This window comes from Bacillus rossius, chromosome 1 (genome assembly GCF_032445375.1).
Source record: "Bacillus rossius redtenbacheri isolate Brsri chromosome 1, Brsri_v3, whole genome shotgun sequence".
Taxonomy (NCBI): Eukaryota; Metazoa; Arthropoda; class Insecta; order Phasmatodea; family Bacillidae; genus Bacillus; species Bacillus rossius.
The window spans coordinates 72,604,012-72,623,785 of record NC_086330.1 but is presented as its reverse complement, the minus strand read 5'-3'; the positions used below and the strand labels follow the sequence as shown (position 1 = coordinate 72,623,785).

Below are 19,774 nucleotides of genomic sequence, written 5' to 3'. Positions count from 1 at the left end.
TCATTCTATGTCAAATCAGCACCGTTTTAACTTAATGTTACGATCGCGCTTGGCTGCAGTGCTTGGCATCGCCGTGCTCGTTCGGCCTGTATGCACCCCCCGTCCACCCGCATCCTCTCCCTGGTATCTCGTGTCATACTGTCTCGCAACATCCTGACCGTCGCAGCGCGCACCTGCCTCAGATCGAGTTACTTAAAAGAGGCCGCACTGCGGAATAAAAGGACTTAGACATGTTTATCGGCGCGTTTTGTGGGAACCCGATGCTTGTTGCGTTTATCGGCGTTCTTTGAGCAGCCGCCGCGTCCTTCGAGGACTCACGACGCGATTCTGGGCATTTCGACGGCGAAGGTCGCGCGATATCTCGGAGACATGCCCGATTGTTCTGGACGGGAACCCAAGGGCTATATAAGGAGGTTGGGCCGACTTTCGAGGAGGAGTTCACTGGGGAGTTCTCCCGCGGCGGAGTTTCCGGGCGATAGTGCCGCGGGTGCGGCAGAGTGGCGAAGTCCTTGGACGAAGGTTCCAGGGCAGAGAGTCTGAGTGCGTGGAGTCGGAAGTTCTCCCGCGGCGGAGTTTCCGGGCGATAGTGCCGCGGGAGCGGCAGAGTGGCGAAGTCCTTGGACGAAGGCTCCAGGGCAGGGAGTGAGTGAGTTCAGTGGAGTCGGGAGTTTCCGGGCGATAGAGTCGTGGGCGCGGCGGAGTCCCGAGTGAAGTTGCGAGCGAGTCGTCGTGTGGGATCTCGGCGAAGGGTGTGACGGCGGCGGCGGAGTGCGGCGACGGAGTCCCGCGGCGGAGACCCACGAGGGGTGCTGCGGCGAGAGTTGCGCCGGAAGTGCGGCCCAGCGAGGTGTGTGAAACGAGTGACTGGGGAATTTACATTTCTTTACGTGTAATTAATTATCTGACAATTTAGAAGATTATTTGTAAGTGACAAGTAGTGGTAATAAATAAAACTGTGTGTGTGATAAAAATCTTTAATTGGGCTATCCTTTACGAACCCCGCAGGGAAATCTTAACATTTTGGTGTCAGAAGTGGGATAGCCCTAATTAATAGATTTAGGATTCAGTTACAGTTTTAGAATAAAAGTTAAGGATAGAATTTAGATTAACGAGAATATAGTTAGTGTTCAGAACTTCAGTGAATTTGAAATTTTCTAGAGTTAGTTTGAGTATACTGTAGTCAGTGTTAGTTTTGAATGTAATAGAGATATTTTTAGTTTAATAAGAAGGTTCGGCTAGGTCATTTAAAATTAAGATCAGTATTAGAAAAAAATTATTTAGGTTGTTTAATCAGTAAATTCTTTAGAGAGAGATGGCTGCTGAAGAGTTAAATGTAGAAGATATCAGGAAGATAAGGGTTCTCCTGGAAGAAATGGTGAATGACATGAGGGCATGGAGATCCAGTATGAGAACTCTGCGAAAGAAGTGAAGAGTGAAAATAATGAGAGTAAGGACCATCATGAAGAAACGAAGAGCGGGTCAAATAATAGCCTAGAAGAAATGAAGAAGTTTCAGGATGAAATTAAGAATGGCCAGGAAGAAATGAAGAATGAAATGAAGACCGAAGTAAAGATAAGCATAGAAGAGAAGAACAGCCAAGAGAATACCAGCGAAGAGAAGACCAGTGAAGCGAAGAGAAGACCAGTGAAGCGAAGAGAAGACCAGTGAAGAGAAGACCAGCGAAGAGGAGACCAGCCAAGAGGAGACCAGCCAAGAGGAGACCAGCCAAGAGGAGACCAGCCAAGAGGAGACCAGCCAAGAGGAGACCAGCCAAGAGGAGACCAGCCAAGAGGAGACCAGCGAAAAGGAGACCAGCGAAGAGGAGACCAGCGAAGAGGAGACCAGCCAAGAGAAGACCAGCCAAGAGAAGACCAGCGAAGAGAAGACCAGCGAAGAGAAGACCAGCGAAGAGAAGACCAGCAAAGAGAAGACCAGCGAAGAGAAGACCAGCGAAGAGAAGACCAGCGAAGAGAAGACCAGCGAAGAGAAGACCAGTGAAGAGAAGACCAGTGAAGAGAAGACCAGTGAAGAGAAGACCAGTGAAGAGAAGACCAGTGAAGAGAAGACCAGTGAAGAGAAGACCAGCCAAGAGGAGACCAGCCAAGAGGAGATCAGCCAAGAGAAGATCAGCGAAGAGGAGACCAGCCAAGAGGAGACCAGCCAAGAGAAGACCAGCGAAGAGAAGACTAGACAAGAGAAGACTAGCCAAGAGAAGACTAGCCAAGAGAAGACTAGCCAAGAGAAGACCAGCGAAGAGAAGACCAGTGAAGAGAAAACCAGCGAAGAGGAGACCAGCCTAGAGGAGACCAGCCAAGAGGAGAACAGCGAAGAGAACAGCGAAGAGGAAATTAGCCAGGACATGAAGATGAAAGAAGAGCTGAAGAAAAGCACAGAAGTAGTGAAGATGAGTTACAAAGTAAGGAACATTGAACAAGAAGAAATGAAGATAAACGAAAGAGAGAGGGGAAAATGCCAAGAAAAGCTGAAGAGTAACCAAGAAGAGACGAAGAAGAGCTGGGAAGAAATGCTGTGTGAACAAGTAGCTGCGAGAGAAGAAATGGAGAGAAAAAGGGAAGAAACAAGGAAACTGTTGGAAGGCAATAAGCAATGCACTCAAGAGTATCGGGTCCGTCCAAGGCATCGGTCAGCCCGTCTCGGGCAGCTGGCTGAACGACATGGGGCATCTGCGACGCAGAAGTGTCGCAGGGTGACAAGAGAAGCTACATCTAATGAGAGAGAGGGTTATCTGGTGAGACTGTACAGCCCGCGATGGAGGAAAGGCAGGAGGCCTAAACTTCGAGTAGCATGGGGAACTCCAGGAGGAGATGCATTACCTGTTCGGGATGAACAGGTTTAAGGAGGGGGCAATGTTACGATCGCGCTTGGCTGCAGTGCTTGGCATCGCCGTGCTCGTTCGGCCTGTATGCACCCCCCGTCCACCCGCATCCTCTCCCTGGTATCTCGTGTCATACTGTCTCGCAACATCCTGACCGTCGCAGCGCGCACCTGCCTCAGATCGAGTTACTTAAAAGAGGCCGCACTGCGGAATAAAAGGACTTAGACATGTTTATCGGCGCGTTTTGTGGGAACCCGATGCTTGTTGCGTTTATCGGCGTTCTTTGAGCAGCCGCCGCGTCCTTCGAGGACTCACGACGCGATTCTGGGCATTTCGACGGCGAAGGTCGCGCGATATCTCGGAGACATGCCCGATTGTTCTGGACGGGAACCCACGGGCTATATAAGGAGGTTGGGCTGACTTTCGAGGAGGAGTTCACTGGGGAGTTCTCCCGCGGCGGAGTTTCCGGGCGATAGTGCTGCGGGTGCGGCAGAGTGGCGAAGTCCTTGGACGAAGGTTCCAGGGCAGAGAGTCTGAGTGCGTGGAGTCGGAAGTTCTCCCGCGGCGGAGTTTCCGGGCGATAGTGCCGCGGGAGCAGCAGAGTGGCGAAGTCCTTGGACGAAGGCTCCAGGGCAGGGAGTGAGTGAGTTCAGTGGAGTCGGGAGTTTCCGGGCGATAGAGTCGTGGGCGCGGCGGAGTCCCGAGTGAAGTTGCGAGCGAGTCGTCGTGTGGGATCTCGGCGAAGGGTGTGACGGCGGCGGCGGAGTGCGGCGACGGAGTGCGGCGACGGAGTGCGGCGACGGAGTCCCGCGGCGGAGACCCACGAGGGGTGCTGCGGCGAGAGCTGCGCCGGAAGTGCGGCCCAGCGAGGTGTGTGAAACGAGTGACTGGGGAATTTACATTTCTTTACGTGTAATTAATTATCTGACAATTTAGAAGATTATTTGTAAGTGACAAGCAGTGGTAATAAATAAAACTGTGTGTGTGATAAAAATCTTTAATTGGGCTATCCTTTACGAACCCCGCAGGGAAATCTTAACATTAAATTCAATCTGATCCTCTTAGATATCAATGATATTTTTGTTTATAGTTTACCTGCATTAAGTAAATGAGAATATATATATTTTTAGTTTAATTTGAAAAACTAAAAAAAATTTGCATGTTTCTGATCTAGAAAAAAAATTGGTCATTTGGCAAGGGTTTAAGTAATAAAGGTCAAATTGGTGGACAATAAAATTTTATTTAAACATTTTAAAACCATGTACAGAAACAACCTGTGGCTTTCAACTACAAATTATAAATATCAGGGCTGTTACACATTTTTAAATATGAAATTCCCTGACTTTTCCAGGTTTTTTTCAGTCTACAGTATATGGAAAATTTTCGAGACCACCCACCCACCTCCCTCCTCCTTGTATCACTTCACAGTAACTTGGCAAAACTTGTTTATTCAACTGTGAAGGAAAACCAAAAACAACACTCTTACCTACACCACGAGTTACTTCACTACTTGCTTTAGCTGTCATTGTTTACAAAACACCAAACGATACTCTCGTTTCTTCTTTGCTAGGAGACTGAAAAATAATGATGGAAATGGCAAGTATAGAGGAAAAATATTTGGAGTGGGAGCCTGGGGGCAGAATGGAGAAGGGAAGAGATAAAAATAGGATTCCTGTGTTTGTTTATACTTGTCGATTTCAGGAAACATGAACAGCTCGACTGAGTATTACCAAAAATTTTCCCCCCTTCAGTATCATTTTATCATGTCAATGCCCAAACAGTCTGCAACGATTTATGTCATTTTTTTTATTAATACTCTAGCAAATATTATTAATTTTCTTTACTCTTCTTTATAAATAAGATACATACCTACTCTTAATTAAAGCATATAAACAATTTTCTTAGAATAAAAAAATAAAAACTGCCAAAAATGACTAAAATCATGAATATTTGGAATGTTTGAGGTGTTTGAAGCACCTTAATATGACTTTCAATCGAGCTCCAGTTTTGGTGAATTGATACTGATGGTAAGGCAAATTTTACCTGGTGTTAAGAAACAATTTGACAAAATACATTTTTTCATTCCACCTTAATATAAATGTTTTAAGTAAAGGCATGCAAAGTATTTATTAGACTACTTAACAGTTTTAACAGGCAGCATTTACATAAATGATAGTAGGCTAACCTGAGACTATGTATAGTCTCTGTTATGGCTCACTTTCACTAAAAGACACGACTGGCTATGGCGGAGAAAAAAAATACCTACATCATCTAAACGTATTTGAAGTAATTGAGGGAGTTCATCAATTTTACATGTCATATGTGACAAAACATATATCATCATATCTTTAGTGTTTTTAAACTGAAGAAAGGAATAGAATCACAAGAGAAGTAAGTATATATATATCAGGTATGTGAAGTGTGATGAATTAAATAACACTCATCAAAAGTAACCTAAGTAATGCACTTTATAGGCAGAGTGAGTAGTTTTTTTCAAATAAGCTGACTGGATGCAAATAGTATAAATTCCATAGCTTTAAGGGAAGTTAGAAACAAAAAATTATATCTCCCGACAAATTCATGACACTGTGAAAGGTATATCCGTGGCTATATGTGTCACTCCCTCTAGAAACAGCCCAGACATGTATGGCAGCACCTCTGCTAAAATTCTGAATTTGGCTCGGCCTGATGCTAGCATTTGTCCGAGGGGAAATTCAAACAAATGAGTTTTGTTGTAATTTCTAACACACAACACAGTTGCTGTCTACCTGTTTCAGAACAAAACTTTTAAACTTTCTGAAGCAGAGATTATAAAGAACTCCCACAAAGATACCTATTATAATTTTCAGATGGGTCTAGTGCACAATATAAATACAAGAAGAACTTTCTGAACTTGTGCCATTACAAAAAAAAAAAAGACTTTCTTATTGATGCAGAATGACATTTTTCAGCAACAGCACATGGGAAAGGGGCATTTCTACACCCTGCAGGACTATCTCCATCCATCTTTTTCTTATTCCACAGCATCTGATATTCTCTACATTTCATCAAAAGACATCCTGTGCAAAGTTCACCCAGTCACCTCAAAAGGCAGAACATACAATATTTCTGACTACGATGTACAGAAAGCAACTTATGTCTTTTATCAATCCAAAGAGAAATGAAACACTGCAATACAGAATCCCAGGTTAGCCTGCTGGCATCATTTATACAAGTGCTACCTGTTAAATTTGGTAAGCATCCTAATAAACCATTCTTATAATTGTCTTTGTATGAGAGTACTTAAAACATCAATATTCGTAGTTTAAATAAATGAACAAAAATAGGTATTATCAAATACCTGCTCTTAACATATACCACGGATTTATGCCTCATATCTCATGACCCCATATTGATCCCAAAACAGGTCAAATAAGAAAGGTGCAACCAATTTTTGACAATTTATTTAAATTTCAAAATGTTCACTTTTTGAGAAAACCAAATTTGGAATTTTCCATTGTATTTTTTAATGAAGCAGCCTAAATCCAGTTCAATGTCATATGAAAGCTCATAAAAAAATCTTTAAAATGGGACCAATTTTAGCTTTCTATCAACTGTTCCCGAATTACAATTATTTTTTTAGATCAGAAACATGCAAAATTTGGGTTATTTTGTGAATTAATTGAAGAAGAAAAAAACTTAAAAATCTTTAAAAAAAAATTAATTATTTCTTTGTTTATTTCAAGCAGGTAAACTATAAACAAAATATAATTTAAATCTAGGAGGGTCAGTTAGAATGTGTGTGCTGATATAACGTGGAATCACCCAATAAATTCTTGAGCTCAGCCCAGAAGTTCAGCATGTCACTGGCATAACTGAGCCACAACTACATGCAAAACGCATAGAAAATTTTGCTGCAAATGGAAGAGAGTTAGCAGCAAAGTCCTGCTGATATTTGTCTGATATATTATAGTATGTAAGAATACTATCTCCTAAGATAAAAAAAAATTATTAGTTAATCACAAATGGTACGTAATGAACATTATTAAATTTAGTATATTTCAATATAATAGCAAATTTTTTTCCACCTGGCAAGCAGCTTGCTGCATTTCATTATTCCAAAAAGAGTTTTACCAAATGAAGTTCAACAAAAAGTTACTACTGTTAGGGTATTGTACTGATAGAGTGACAACAGTTCATTATATTATTTGGAAATAAGTACGTACATACATATTTATGCTTTTGGAAACTAAACACATTCAATTACAAATTTTGTTGACAGTTAAGCTGTTATATTTTATAGAAGAAAATTTTGTTTGGTTAGAATATTTTAGCTCAAACCAATGCAAATTATTTTCTGAATCACAATTACTACACAACTAAAAGGGGGGAAAAGAACTACAAAAATATTAACCCATAAATATACGTGGGAATAAAGTATTTTACGAAATTTAACGTACAATACAAAATATTTCTGCATGTAAATCAAAAAAATAATAAAATTAATGATAATATAAAACAAAATTAATCAAATATAAATTTTCAAGCAAATTAATAAATACTCTATCACTATATTCTTTACATCTACAACATTATAAATAAGTTATTTACTAAACATTACCTTGTCTTTTATATACATGGGCCTTTTAGTAGGATCTGATTGTTCAAAAACTGCAATGGGACATTTGAAATCGCAGACTTGGTGTTTTCTCACTTTCAAAGTAGGCAGTAAATCATTACTTGGATGGTGTGCATGAGGGGAACCTTCTGATTGATCTTCATGAACTGCAACAAAAAAAAATTAAGTACTACCATTCATATAATTTATTCTGACAAATCAGCAGAACAAAGTGCTTACAACATACACTGTACACACATCAGCCGTACTAAAATGTAAAACTGCTGGAGATGCAACCCAAGATTGTACAAAACGTAAGAGTATTGGAGAAGCAACAGCATCTTGTCCACACGAAGGTCATTTGACAGAACACATGAGAGTTACAAAGTGAGAATGGTATGGAATGAATGGGCGAGAGAAACGGTAGTTAGCTGATAAGATCCTCTGGCTATTGGAAACTTAAACTCTGGGTTTGACCCCGCCAGAAACCAATCCCAGATCACCTGGTGGAAGGCAAGCGACCTGCCTGCTCACAGTGACCCTGGAAAGAATTAAAATTGATGGTTTCAGTTCCCAGAGGAAATAAAATCACATTCGACACAGCCTACAGGGCCAGGTATATTTTGAAGTAGATATTCATTTTTTAATGTTCTGTATACTTCCGGAACATTCTAGAAATTTCTAGACCGTTATTGAGAACTTAATGAAAATAACATCCTACATGGCTACCGTATTTATCCACAGAAGGGTTGCCCCTGCATATGGGTCCCATCAATAATTTTGGGCAAAAAAACTAACCTTTTCACCATAAGGGTCGCCCTCAAATATAGGTCACACAATAAATCTGAATCCTGTAGAATACAAGTTAAGTCTTCATGGTTCGTGTCAATTTTTTTTCCAACCATAACTTTAAGTATATTTGTTGAGAGGTCTGGGTTAGGGAAGACTAGGTACACCCCAGGCCTTTACGTCTAATCATGCTGGGTTTCAAAGTATCACGCATCATGTGCTTTGTTCGGGGAATGGCAAGCCATGGCAGCAATTGATGCCATGACTAGAGACATACAAAAGGTGTGTGTATTTTGTGATGAAAAGTGGTGTTATTTTTACCTAAAAGTGGGTTTATATATTTTTTTTATTTTTACGATTTCAAGTGTAAGAAATATGAAGAGAACATTGTAAGATAATTGCACCATCAATTGAAACATTATAAATTTAAATTACACAAATATAGGTTAAAAAGACACAAGTTTAAGAACTCAGATTCTAAATTAAGTTAACCCAATAATTTCAGAACCAAAGTACTTTGACACAACATTTAACATTAAAATGAAAAAAATAGCCATTGTAGCTAAATTTTCTTGTTTCAAATTAGTTCTCTTGTCAGTGAGAACATTATTGCATTGTGACAAAAAGCGTTCCGAGTCAACGTTTGCACACAACATCCACACTGCTTCCAGGCACTTGTCAGAAAATTCAGGTTGTGACAGTTTTACAACTTGAAGTGCATTCACTACATCCACACTGCTTTTTTCTTTTGTTTCTCAACTACCGTATTTACTCGCATATAGGTCGCGGCAATTTTACCAGATTTGATGGGGCAAAAATGAAGTGCAACCTATATGTGAAGAAAAATTTTTTAAAATTTTTGAGGAATTTTTTTTGCAATACAGTAGAATCCCGCCGATGCGACCCCCCTCTGATGCGTCCATTCAGTTTATACGACCGTTTTTTTTGAGAAACCGTGAAAACTTTGAGCAGAGAAAGTCGAAAATTTCAGTAAAATCGGCTGAAAAACAAGTCTGTTACACTTTGTTGTGCGCTATGTGTTCACGTTTATCTTGGCGAGAGCTGTACCGTAAGCAAGCAGGCATACAAAAGACGCCTAACAATAGATACCACCCCTCTAGACTGTCCACGCGGCACTGTCTAGCCGAGCTCGGCGCTTCCACTATCGCACAAAAAGCCGTCTCAGTTGTCATGTTATCTTACCTTCAGCGTGAGAAACTGTCAGCATCCTCCTCCCCTCCCACACCGCGTGCGGCAAAAGCCAGGTTGTATAGTCCATTCTCGGTAAAATAAATATTTTTATGGGCTTATACGACTGTCCTTCGCCGTTAATAAATTCTTTATAAGTTATTATGATACAATTTGTTTATTAGTCCCACAGCAGTTTCTGCTGAAAAAAATACTAATACCTAGAATTTTATTGAATAGAAAAATTTAGCAGGGACGTAAATATATTTATTTTACTGCATAGTTACTTTTTCATCTGCATTCAAACATGTTTTTTTTCTTCTTTTTTTTCATGCTGTGAAGGGTCGTGGATAATTGCTTGAGCTGTCAAAATAAACATCGCTGAGAGAGGAGCGCATCCTGTCGGTTTGTCGCTGTGATAATATACTCCAAAAACATCTCACAGCATTTCAGGATAGCATCATTCTTATATCTTAATTAACCAAGCAAATTTTCATAGCAAGAAATCAAACACAAAAAAAAATTAAAGGCAACAAAGGCAACGAAAGATTTAAATGGCATCTTCGAAGAAGGGGAAAAAAACTGTTGAAAATGTTCACGCAGTAAACACAAAAAAATGGTAAACGAAGGGCGATGTTGCACCTGGATAGCAAACAAGTAGAAAAAGGGAAGGGGAGAAGCAATGGTTTCCCCAGCCACTATCTTATCTGTGTCGGGAACTTCCTAACGCGTCAGACCAATTGCACGTTTAAAACGAAAACCGCTGTAGATATAAAAAATCATAACAGGCCTTTTTTATTCGTAATTAAATTTACTACAACTTTTATTCTGTGCATTTTTTCAATACAAAGCACTGTTTTCGAGTTATAATCTACAATTAAGACATTTTAAGAAGTTTGGAATCTAACTTGACTTCAATTTTCTATATTCGGTTATTACGATTACTTGTTACAACAATTTATCACGCCATTATCAGCTCTCGTAGTAGCGGAGTTTTACAGTACCTGTTAACTCTTTCATGCACGGCGCGCCGGCCGTTCACGTCATTAAATTACCGGTGTGACCTATATGGGGGGAATCTTAAATACCAAATTCAAGACCTAAAATTATGGGTGCGTCCTATATGTGATGGCGACCTATATGCGAGTAAATACGGTATCTATTTTAACTCTCCAAAACCGGTGATCAGCTCCTGGCAGTCCATTTCTTTCAGAGTAGAAACTTCACACAACTTAGCAAGCAAAATAGGGCTCATGTCTATAATCAAAATATTTTTTGGATCAAAGACATTCAGTGTTTCAAAGTCAAGTCTGCTTGGATCTGTAGCCATCAAGCTGGTAAGCTTCACCAGAGATTTTGTAGCCACTTGCACTACACTTCTTTTCACAGCAGCTGCTTTCGTGGTGTTCATGTGGTCCAAAACTTATTTTGTTTCATCAAAAAAAAAAATGCACTGCTTCATGTTTTCAAAGTTGCGCTGCACCTTGGTAAGCTCACCATTCAAAATATGAGTGTTTGGGTAGCTCCAGCCTTCTAGCCTCGTTATTAAATCAACAAGACACTTTCCATGATATTTCACAACAACCGCCAGGCACTGAATCACACTTATTTCACTTTAACTTAAAGAGGACAAGAACAGCACAGCAGCATTTTGGGTAGCCTTCATTTCATCTGACTTGCAAAACTCCACAACCAAATGAAAGTAGTCAGCAAGGTAGAAAACACTTTCAAACCAGGAATTCCACCTTGTGACTACAGGCATTGGAAACAACTGTTTTTTTTCACCTTAATTCTCTCTGAGGAACTGAGAATACAAGTGTTTCCTCTTCTTCGTGTTCAGAAACACATTCTTTGTTTTGACAACTACTTCATTGAGATCTTTTTAACTCCTGAGCCCAAATGTTTCCAAACAAACTTAGCTTGTGTGCCCAACATGGCACATGTTGAGCAATGTGTGACATTGGCGCTTTCGAGAAAGTGAACACTACCAACAAGAAGTTCAGGACTAGAAACTGTCAAAATCCTAAAAAAACACGCACCTCCCCATTTTGTCTGTTGTCTCGTCGCAAAGAATGTCAATCTTCTTTCCTAGTAACTTTGCCTTGACGTGAACTAGCAAGCTCAGGAACATATTTTTCTCTAAGGGTTCTTGAGTGTTGTAAATTGCCCGCTCCTTCAATATATGTATCCATCCAACTCCGAATGTTGGGATCATCAAGATTTTCCAGTGGTATATTTGCTTTAACAAAAGCTTCCACTGTGTCTTTCGCCATTTCATTTGCTGAATCTTTTTTTCCTTTTTTGCAGTTTGGAACACAGCTGAGAGAGAAGACATTTGTCTTTTCTTTTCAATATTTTTAGCAGCCAGCCTCTTGTGCTTAACACTTTCCACATTTTTCTGCATGTGTCCTTTCTATCCCATGAGACAGTAACATTGCAGTGTCGACACATTAATGTTCTTTAATCACTCGCGATCACGAAACCCACGATCACGAAATTCACGCTCTCGAAGTTTGGTGGTTTCTTGAGGTTTCGGTATATTTTACACTTTCACACTTCTGCTGAAAAATATGAAGACATTCTATTACAAACTACAGTTTTTATAAAATAGCAGCACTGTATAGGTAAAACATTTTTAAATGAAAATTATAATTCTTAAACAGAAAACGTAATTGTTAAGTTTGTTTACAGTACGAGAACAAATTAAAACAGTTTGCACAGTACATAGTAGATGCAAGATGAACAGTTGTGCGTAAATTATAATTTGCTTTGCGACACAAGCGCTGTACGCACAAAATATCCAACAAAATGGCTGTACATTACTCTTTGATTCTGTAAACGTGCCTTTGAGAGTATGTAACGTATTAGTGCACGAGTGCAGTTTGCCAAGAACGTGTTGTATCAAATAAATAATAAAATGTAAACATTGGCAAGTGTAGTCTTTACGTTGATGGTGTTATCAATGGTGACAACGGCTGTTTATTTACCTTTTTTTTAGGTTACCAAATGGCGGGAATGTGTGGTTATTTGTGGTAAACAGACGTATTTCGCAAAAAAATTCGCGGTATCGGAAATTATGTAAAAGTGAAGTTATTCCTGTTAAAATTAAGAATTTCGCGTAAAAATTTGTTTTATCGCAAATGCGAAATTTGCATGTCTCTAACCATGACTAACTCCTGTATCTTAAACTCTGGACTATAATTAATTAAATCGGGTCCAGGTAAAACCTGCATAGTCAGGGGAAACCCTGAGCTCATTCATGCGGGGTTAAATAGTGCCAGCATTAAGCAGGTAGGTTCAGTACAGGACAAGAAGGCTGGTTCAGGAAGAAAAGTTGGTCAGGGGCAGAAGGTTTCTAACATGCTGGGGTCGAGAGCTTGGACCTTTCAGCCCGCATTGATGCTTGTTCGCATCTGGATTTGTGCTGGTGGCGAATGGGCCTCTGGGGAAGGCGACAGTATTCGTCACCATGTCTCAGCTTATTGCCACATAAGAAACATGGCACCGCTTCTTGGAACTGGGTTTATATAGGTAGACATAAAGATAGCTATATAATGGATAAATATATAACAGATAGAGATATATAGATAAATAAAGATGTAAAGATATAGATGCATATACATAGAAATATAGAGATTTATAAAGAAAGATATATAGGACATAGAAGTATATACAGGGCCGCAACTAGGGGGGACCAAGCGGGGCATACGCCCCGGGCGCAAAGCTGTGGGGGTGCCAAAATCACTTGCATTGTAATTCCTTCCTACTACAACTGGTAACTGGTAAAAAGTTTTTTTAATTGTATGCCAGAAATGTCTAATCTGATTTACAATATAACGTCTCCACATAGCACCATTTTTCCGTGGGAGGGCCCCCGGACCCCCCGCTTTATTGGTGTGGTATGTGCAAAAAAGAGGGGGGGGGGGGGGGGAAATGAATCCATTCATGCCCCGGGTACCAGAGACTCTAGTTGCGGCCCTGAGTTTATATAAAGTGCAATATATAGAGAAATATAGATGAATAGAGATATAGCATTATATATATACATATACATATATAGAGAGAAAGAGAGAAAAAGAGAGAGGAAGAGAGAGAGAGAAAGAGAGAAAGAGAGAGAGAAAGAGAGAGAAAGAGAGAGAGAAAGAGAGAAAAAGAAAGAGAGAAAAAGAAAGAGAAAAGAAAGAGAGAGAGAAAGAGAAAAAGAAAGATAAAGAGAGAAAGAGAGAGAGAGAAAGAAAGAGAGAGAGAAAAAGAAAAAGAGAGAGAGAGAAAGAAAGAGAGAAAGAGAGAAAAAGAGAGAAAAAGAGAGAAAAAGAGAAAAAGAGAGAAAAAGAGAGAGAAAGAGAGAAAAAGAGAAAAAGAGAAAGAGAGAAACATTTGTCTCTAAATTAGGTATCATCTTTTCAACTTTGCTGGATTGAAAAAACGTAATTTTTTTTTTCTGATGATGATAAAAGGAAAAAGGGGTAAGTGAGATTAAAGAAGTTATGGATGTCGCAGATTTCTTTGTACCATTAATAGTATATAGGCTCATAAATGATGGTCTGAATTGGAGGGGGAAAAAACTCTTAATTGTTGTACACATATTTTTTTTTAATATCCACCCTGCATCCAATAAGATGATACTAGGACTAATAATTTTCATATTGTGCCGTTCAAATTTTTTTTATACAATCCTGAATTAACCATACTTTTCATAACAATGCAAAATAAAATCAAACATTCAGTACTTTGTGGAGGGATCGGGGGGAATATTTCTTTCTATGATTTATGCAGTAAAAAAAAATTAATCAGGTATTTTTAACTCACACAGCAAAATATTTATTATGCTAATTTGGCAAATTGTTTTGAATAATAGCTCATTCCAGCAGATTTCAAAATAGACCACCACTAACAATATCTTAAAAATATTTTTTTTTATAACTAAATTTTAAAAATTTATATATATTTTTAAAAACAAATTTAAAAATAATTTTTGTACTGTAATAGATAATACAATTAATATTATTCAAAGCCTGGATTCAATAATTATGGGTGAGGCTGTAAAAAAGGGCATTCATTGTTATGAGTGAGGCATAGTGAAATTCAAATTCATTGTAATTAATCTATTAATAAATGTAAGTAAATTGCCTATTATCCTCAGCATCTGTCTCACACAGACTAAATGAATTTGATTATTGAACATTTAAATATTAGGAATATATTATTGCAACACAGAAATTAATTTGAAATTAAGTCATTTTACAGAAAAAAAATTACAAATATTTTGATAAAATATACACTTTTTTTCATAATAACACAAGACTTTTGTGACTGTTCATTCATTAAACATTCAGACTTTGACAACTCAGTATTTTCACCAGACTTACTAATAGCATGTAAATATTTATTTTGTTAATTTTAAAAGAATATCCAGGTACTTAAGTCTAAATGTTTCCTGATCACCTGCCAAAAATGTCTCTCGTCAACTTGAACAGAGTGTAATGAAAGTTTAGAGTGTTTTTTTTTACCAATGCTTGCATGCTTGTGTAAAAAAAAGGCTTTAGAGGTTTTTTCTTCTTGTGGGGGACATGAGTAGACCCTTTTTTGTTAGCTAGACAAAATAAATAATTGTCTGGATGTCGCTATGTATTATCTCCTAGAAAAAAATATGCTGACAGTTCTAATTCATTTTTAATGGTTTAACTGGTTCTCTCTAAGTTGAAAAGTATTAGTCTTCGATTCAACTTTAACTTTTCCAAGCTTCGCACACCTCTAAAAAATAACCACCTCGGCATGTGAGATGGAGCCTAGTTTTAAGGCGTTGACAAGATTCAATCCAGATCAATACAAGTGTCTCACTCACTGGGAAAGTGAGGACCAGGGACTCGTGGCGCAGAAACCGCTGCTGCACCAAGCTTGGTCTTGCGGTGGGCGTTCGTCCACGGACCAGGCTTCTGGACATTCTCCTTGGTCAGGACGTCCCTGCGAGGGACGTGCTGCAGCTCCGAGCGCTGGTACAAGTTCGCCTCTGCGTTGTCTTCCTGCATGCACAGCAATGCTACCAATAGAGGCAAGGTCCCAAGGAATGGTGAGAATAATTACAAAGGAAACACTGAATGATGGAGCAGAGAGGAGAAATTCACTGATTGTTGATTCAACTAACTGTAGCAATGTGCCATGGACTAGTTACATGGAAACATGCAGTATCTCACTTGAGGCCGCACATACTGGAGTTGCAATAGGTAACTTCCACACAAATACCACGCGTACTAGAGTGATTATGATTTAAAAGATAATTAGGGAACCAAATGGTGCCTGGGTGAAAGCAATTAGAATAAAATATTGTCTCAACTACACCTGACTTATTGGTTATTGGACACTAGCAAGATGACTAGCACCGATTGTTTGCAGGATGTCAGAATAACTCAGGGCATTTTAAATTAAGCTTGAGAGACACAGAAGAGCCACTTCTGCTGGTCCTATCTACTAGGATGATAGATGAAAGTTTGATGAACTACAGTCACTGCTACAATACATAAACATGAGCACTGTGCTCTGACTGCATAGATGCTCCAGAAAAATGTACTATTTACAAGAGCAGTGCAAGTCACCACCAATAATGCTTAATAGATGCCAAGTATTATAATGCAACAAGAGGCAAAAGAAACTGCACAGACCCCACAGTAACCAAACAAATGACGAGCGCATCAGAAAGTAGAGGGGGTCAGTCAGGCAGCTGCCTGCTAGCTAAGAACATTGGCAGAATAAGGTCCATGTTACATGATCTGATTTACGGAATAGTTTCCACTTCAGAATTAAAATTGCATATGAAATTGGGTACACTCAGTGTGAACAATCACGGTAGATGTTATTTACAATATTGCGACACTTTTCAGTAATATTTTTATGAATGTCGTCGATAGTGCTGCAAAAGATGTTCAATATTAACAATATAATCAATTCTAACAGAGGGAAAGGGAAACCGCAAAACCAGTTTGGTTTTTTGACACCCGCAGGGTAAAGAAAACAGAAGACAGGAAAATTACGTGGATGAAGAAAACTCTGTGTTTTATTCTCTAAAGGAATCGCTCCCAGCATTAAAAAAGTTAAATAAAGCATTACAAGAAGACACAATTTAAATTGCAGAGGAATACTACTAGTGAAATTTTTTGCTATGTTTTTGCTGTAAAAATTTCAAATTGAAGAGAAATATTTTGGTTGAAAAGTCTGGATAAGGAACTTGGAGACGGCATCAGTTCCAACAAATATGTTAATTTTGTAATACTGGCAAAATTACATACTTTCATACTACAAACAGCTAATTTATTGTAAGCACTCTAATTAATAAAGAAATTGACATAACAAAATCCATTGGGATAGATACACAATTATCAATTAATTATTGTGCATGTATATGGTTCACTTATTTTTAAGCCAAAGCAGAAGTCTGGAAATAAACTTGAATTAATTTTGAAAATTTTTGATAAGTGTGGAAAGTAAATTACTGCCAAATTTTGCTGTAACACCAGTTAAAGTATTCAGTTGAACAAAACTTACAGCATCATCAGTAAACAAGGCATTCAAAACTAGCAATTAACTGAATAGCAACAATTACGAAAGTAATATTTGGTTTTTATTAAAATGTGTGCAAACAAAAATGTTAGTTTGTTACAATTTTTCCTGTTCACACAGTGGTAACTTTTGATTCCAGTTAACAATGTTATATAGTAGCAGATGTGTTAAATGTATACTAAGCAGTTCAGTAAAATATCGGTGCAGTTAAATTTTTTAGCTATACCATAAATTTTATTTTGTTCATAACAGATTCTTCAGCTAAGCATTTGCAAAAGCTTTTAAATTTATGCAATCAAATATCAATTTTTATACATATTTATGGATAAATAACAAATGGAAACAAATAGTATCTAGTATCCAGTCACATCATTATATTAAAAAATACAAAATCACAAAGTTTGGACATAGTTTGGACAGCAATTAAAAAAAAACTGGAACGTGATTAAGTTACGAAATGAATGATCAAATAAATTTAAGAGTAAGTCTAGCTCAAGAACAACAGTTGGTTTCCACCCCTCTGCTGGCTTGCTGCGGGAGAGAAAGGTAGTACCTGCACAAAGGAAAAACCAAGAAGACTCTTTTGTTCCTTGATGCATTATATATGGCCTCAAACAGTAGGATTTTAAATATAGAGAAATGTTTAAATAGGTGGGACCCTTAAAAAATGTTGACCTGCAGTTCTTATAGAATAAATTGCATCCAGTGAAGTTAAATCAGTCTATTCTGCAAAAAAAAATATTTACTTATTGCAAAGTTTTTAGTTTAAAAAATAATTGTTTACCTCTCAACTTTAATAAAGCTGCTCTGACATTCCTAGACAAACAGTTCTAGTGTTTACACATACAACTAGGGGTGTACAAATTCAAATGTGCATTTATCCAAATCTGAGGATCTAGATCAGTCTAAAAATAAATTGATACCGGTACTAGGTAAAATACAGGCAACTATTAACCTTACAACTGTAAGAACTATAAGTTATTTAAATCATTTAAGTGTTGAGAACAAATTGTAATTTAAAAGACCCACACTAAACTAGTAATGGTCAGGATTTGAAGAGCTAAAATGAGAGTAACTTTCCTTAAAACAGTATTTTCGATTTGATAAATTCTTGGCAAAATATTTCACGAACTCCATTGTTTTGCTTTTATGCACCCAAAAAAACACGACTACGTATTGGTTACTTCATTCAGTAATAGGTACAGTGAATTCTCTTAAATGTCACCCTCATATACACCTATCCCTCACTTAGCACATCTTCAGATTGCACGGATTCATTTAGCGCAATGTAAATTTTACATGTCGAGCACGATGCCACGAAGTCTGTTTCAACTTCTGTAAACAACAGATGTGCCGTGGGATACAGTTAGTCAAACAAGGGGGAAGAGATGCGCGCGCAGGTCTGTCTACGCTATCGGCTGTTGTACAAACATCAGCTATTGGAAGTTAAATTGCGGCTATGGAGTGTAAAGGACCAAATGTTTTTACGTCCACGCGTATGCCGCCGTGCCGTACCGTTGTCACCTGGTCACAAACCGGGCCGTGAACTCAGTCTAGCCAGTGGCAGGGAATTCACTCAAACAAAAGCAACATCTGTCCATTCAGCTGTCGGTAACTGTACGTGCTTGATCACTCATAATAGTTAGGGCCTGGAAAATTTAAGTGTTTTCAGTATGCAAAAAGCGGTACTTTCAAATTAGAAAAGCGGTTGTTTAAAGTCGGTATTTTCGTTATGCAATGGAAATTTTACCGGTATTTTAAATGTTGACTAAATAGTGCAGTTATTGAATATAATAGTTTACATATTTAATAAACAATCCATGTATACTAGGAATAGACTAATATGCATAATAACAGCCAATTAAATCCAAAACAGTTACACAAAACAGAGACACGTTGCTATAGATGTTGGCAACTACAAATTTTCTTTTTTTCGGCTGCCGATGCCACATGCTTAGCCGACTTTAGGTGTTTGTCAATGGTATCTTTTCTTTCCCATGAAACTTTACAGTTGCAAAATTTGCACATCACTGTGCTATTGTCAGTGCAATAAAACCCATGTTTCTGATACTGATATGCTCGGTCTCGAGCACTCAAAGTATTATTCGGCATTTTCAAACTCTAGACAGAAATATGTTGCAACATACTACAGACAGGCTGTTACGAAAACAATAAACTAAACTTGGCGCGCGAATAAATATCAGCAGTGGAATGTCACTACGTTGGGAATGCTGTCGCGGCTCGTGACGTCAACAACAGATGCTGGCTGCATGATAGTCACGCATGCCCGCACACTCCCAGTCTTGCTACGCAGACTAATTTTGTACCTGCAAAATCATTATTTGCTTATTCTCTTGCTATTTACGAAGTTACACAAAATAAACAACTACGGTAAGATAAATTCGTTAGCAGCTAACATATGTGTTTAGCTTTACACAAAACAAAACTTCTCACAGTCTGGGAAATGTATGATCTTCGGTAAGGAAGCATTCACTTACATGAGAAGTTAGTAGAAGCTATGTTGGCTAACCTGGATCTTTACATTTTACCATAAACGATGCAACTTGGATAAATACAAGATATTAGGTTATTCTTTTGCTTTGATATATTTTATACACTTTTCGCAAAATACAATAAACACGTTCTCATATCCGGCCAAGTGTGCACGGTAGTTTAGAATTCAGCATCATATTATTTTTATTTTTCGTTTAGTGCAAAAGTTTGAGATTTCTTGCATTCAATAAATACGATATTGGCATAATGGATTGGAGGAACACGGGGTTGCCACTTGAACAAACCCCGGCGCACAA

The 19,774-nt window shown here is 38.4% G+C and overlaps 1 protein-coding gene across 4 annotated transcripts in view; it reads right to left on the bottom strand.

The window, feature by feature from the left end:
• Window positions 1-19,774, bottom strand: part of LOC134537618 (mitotic checkpoint serine/threonine-protein kinase BUB1 beta-like) — a 222,425-nt gene that overhangs the window by 128,076 nt on the left and 74,575 nt on the right. For all 4 annotated transcript variants that reach the window (XM_063378288.1, XM_063378282.1, XM_063378272.1 and 1 more), the window contains exons 6-7: window positions 15,256-15,433; window positions 7,437-7,600 (exon numbers count right to left, since the gene is read on the bottom strand). In XM_063378288.1, the coding sequence (XP_063234358.1) occupies window positions 7,437-7,600; window positions 15,256-15,433 (342 nt within the window). The remainder of the gene's footprint in view (window positions 1-7,436; window positions 7,601-15,255; window positions 15,434-19,774) is intronic.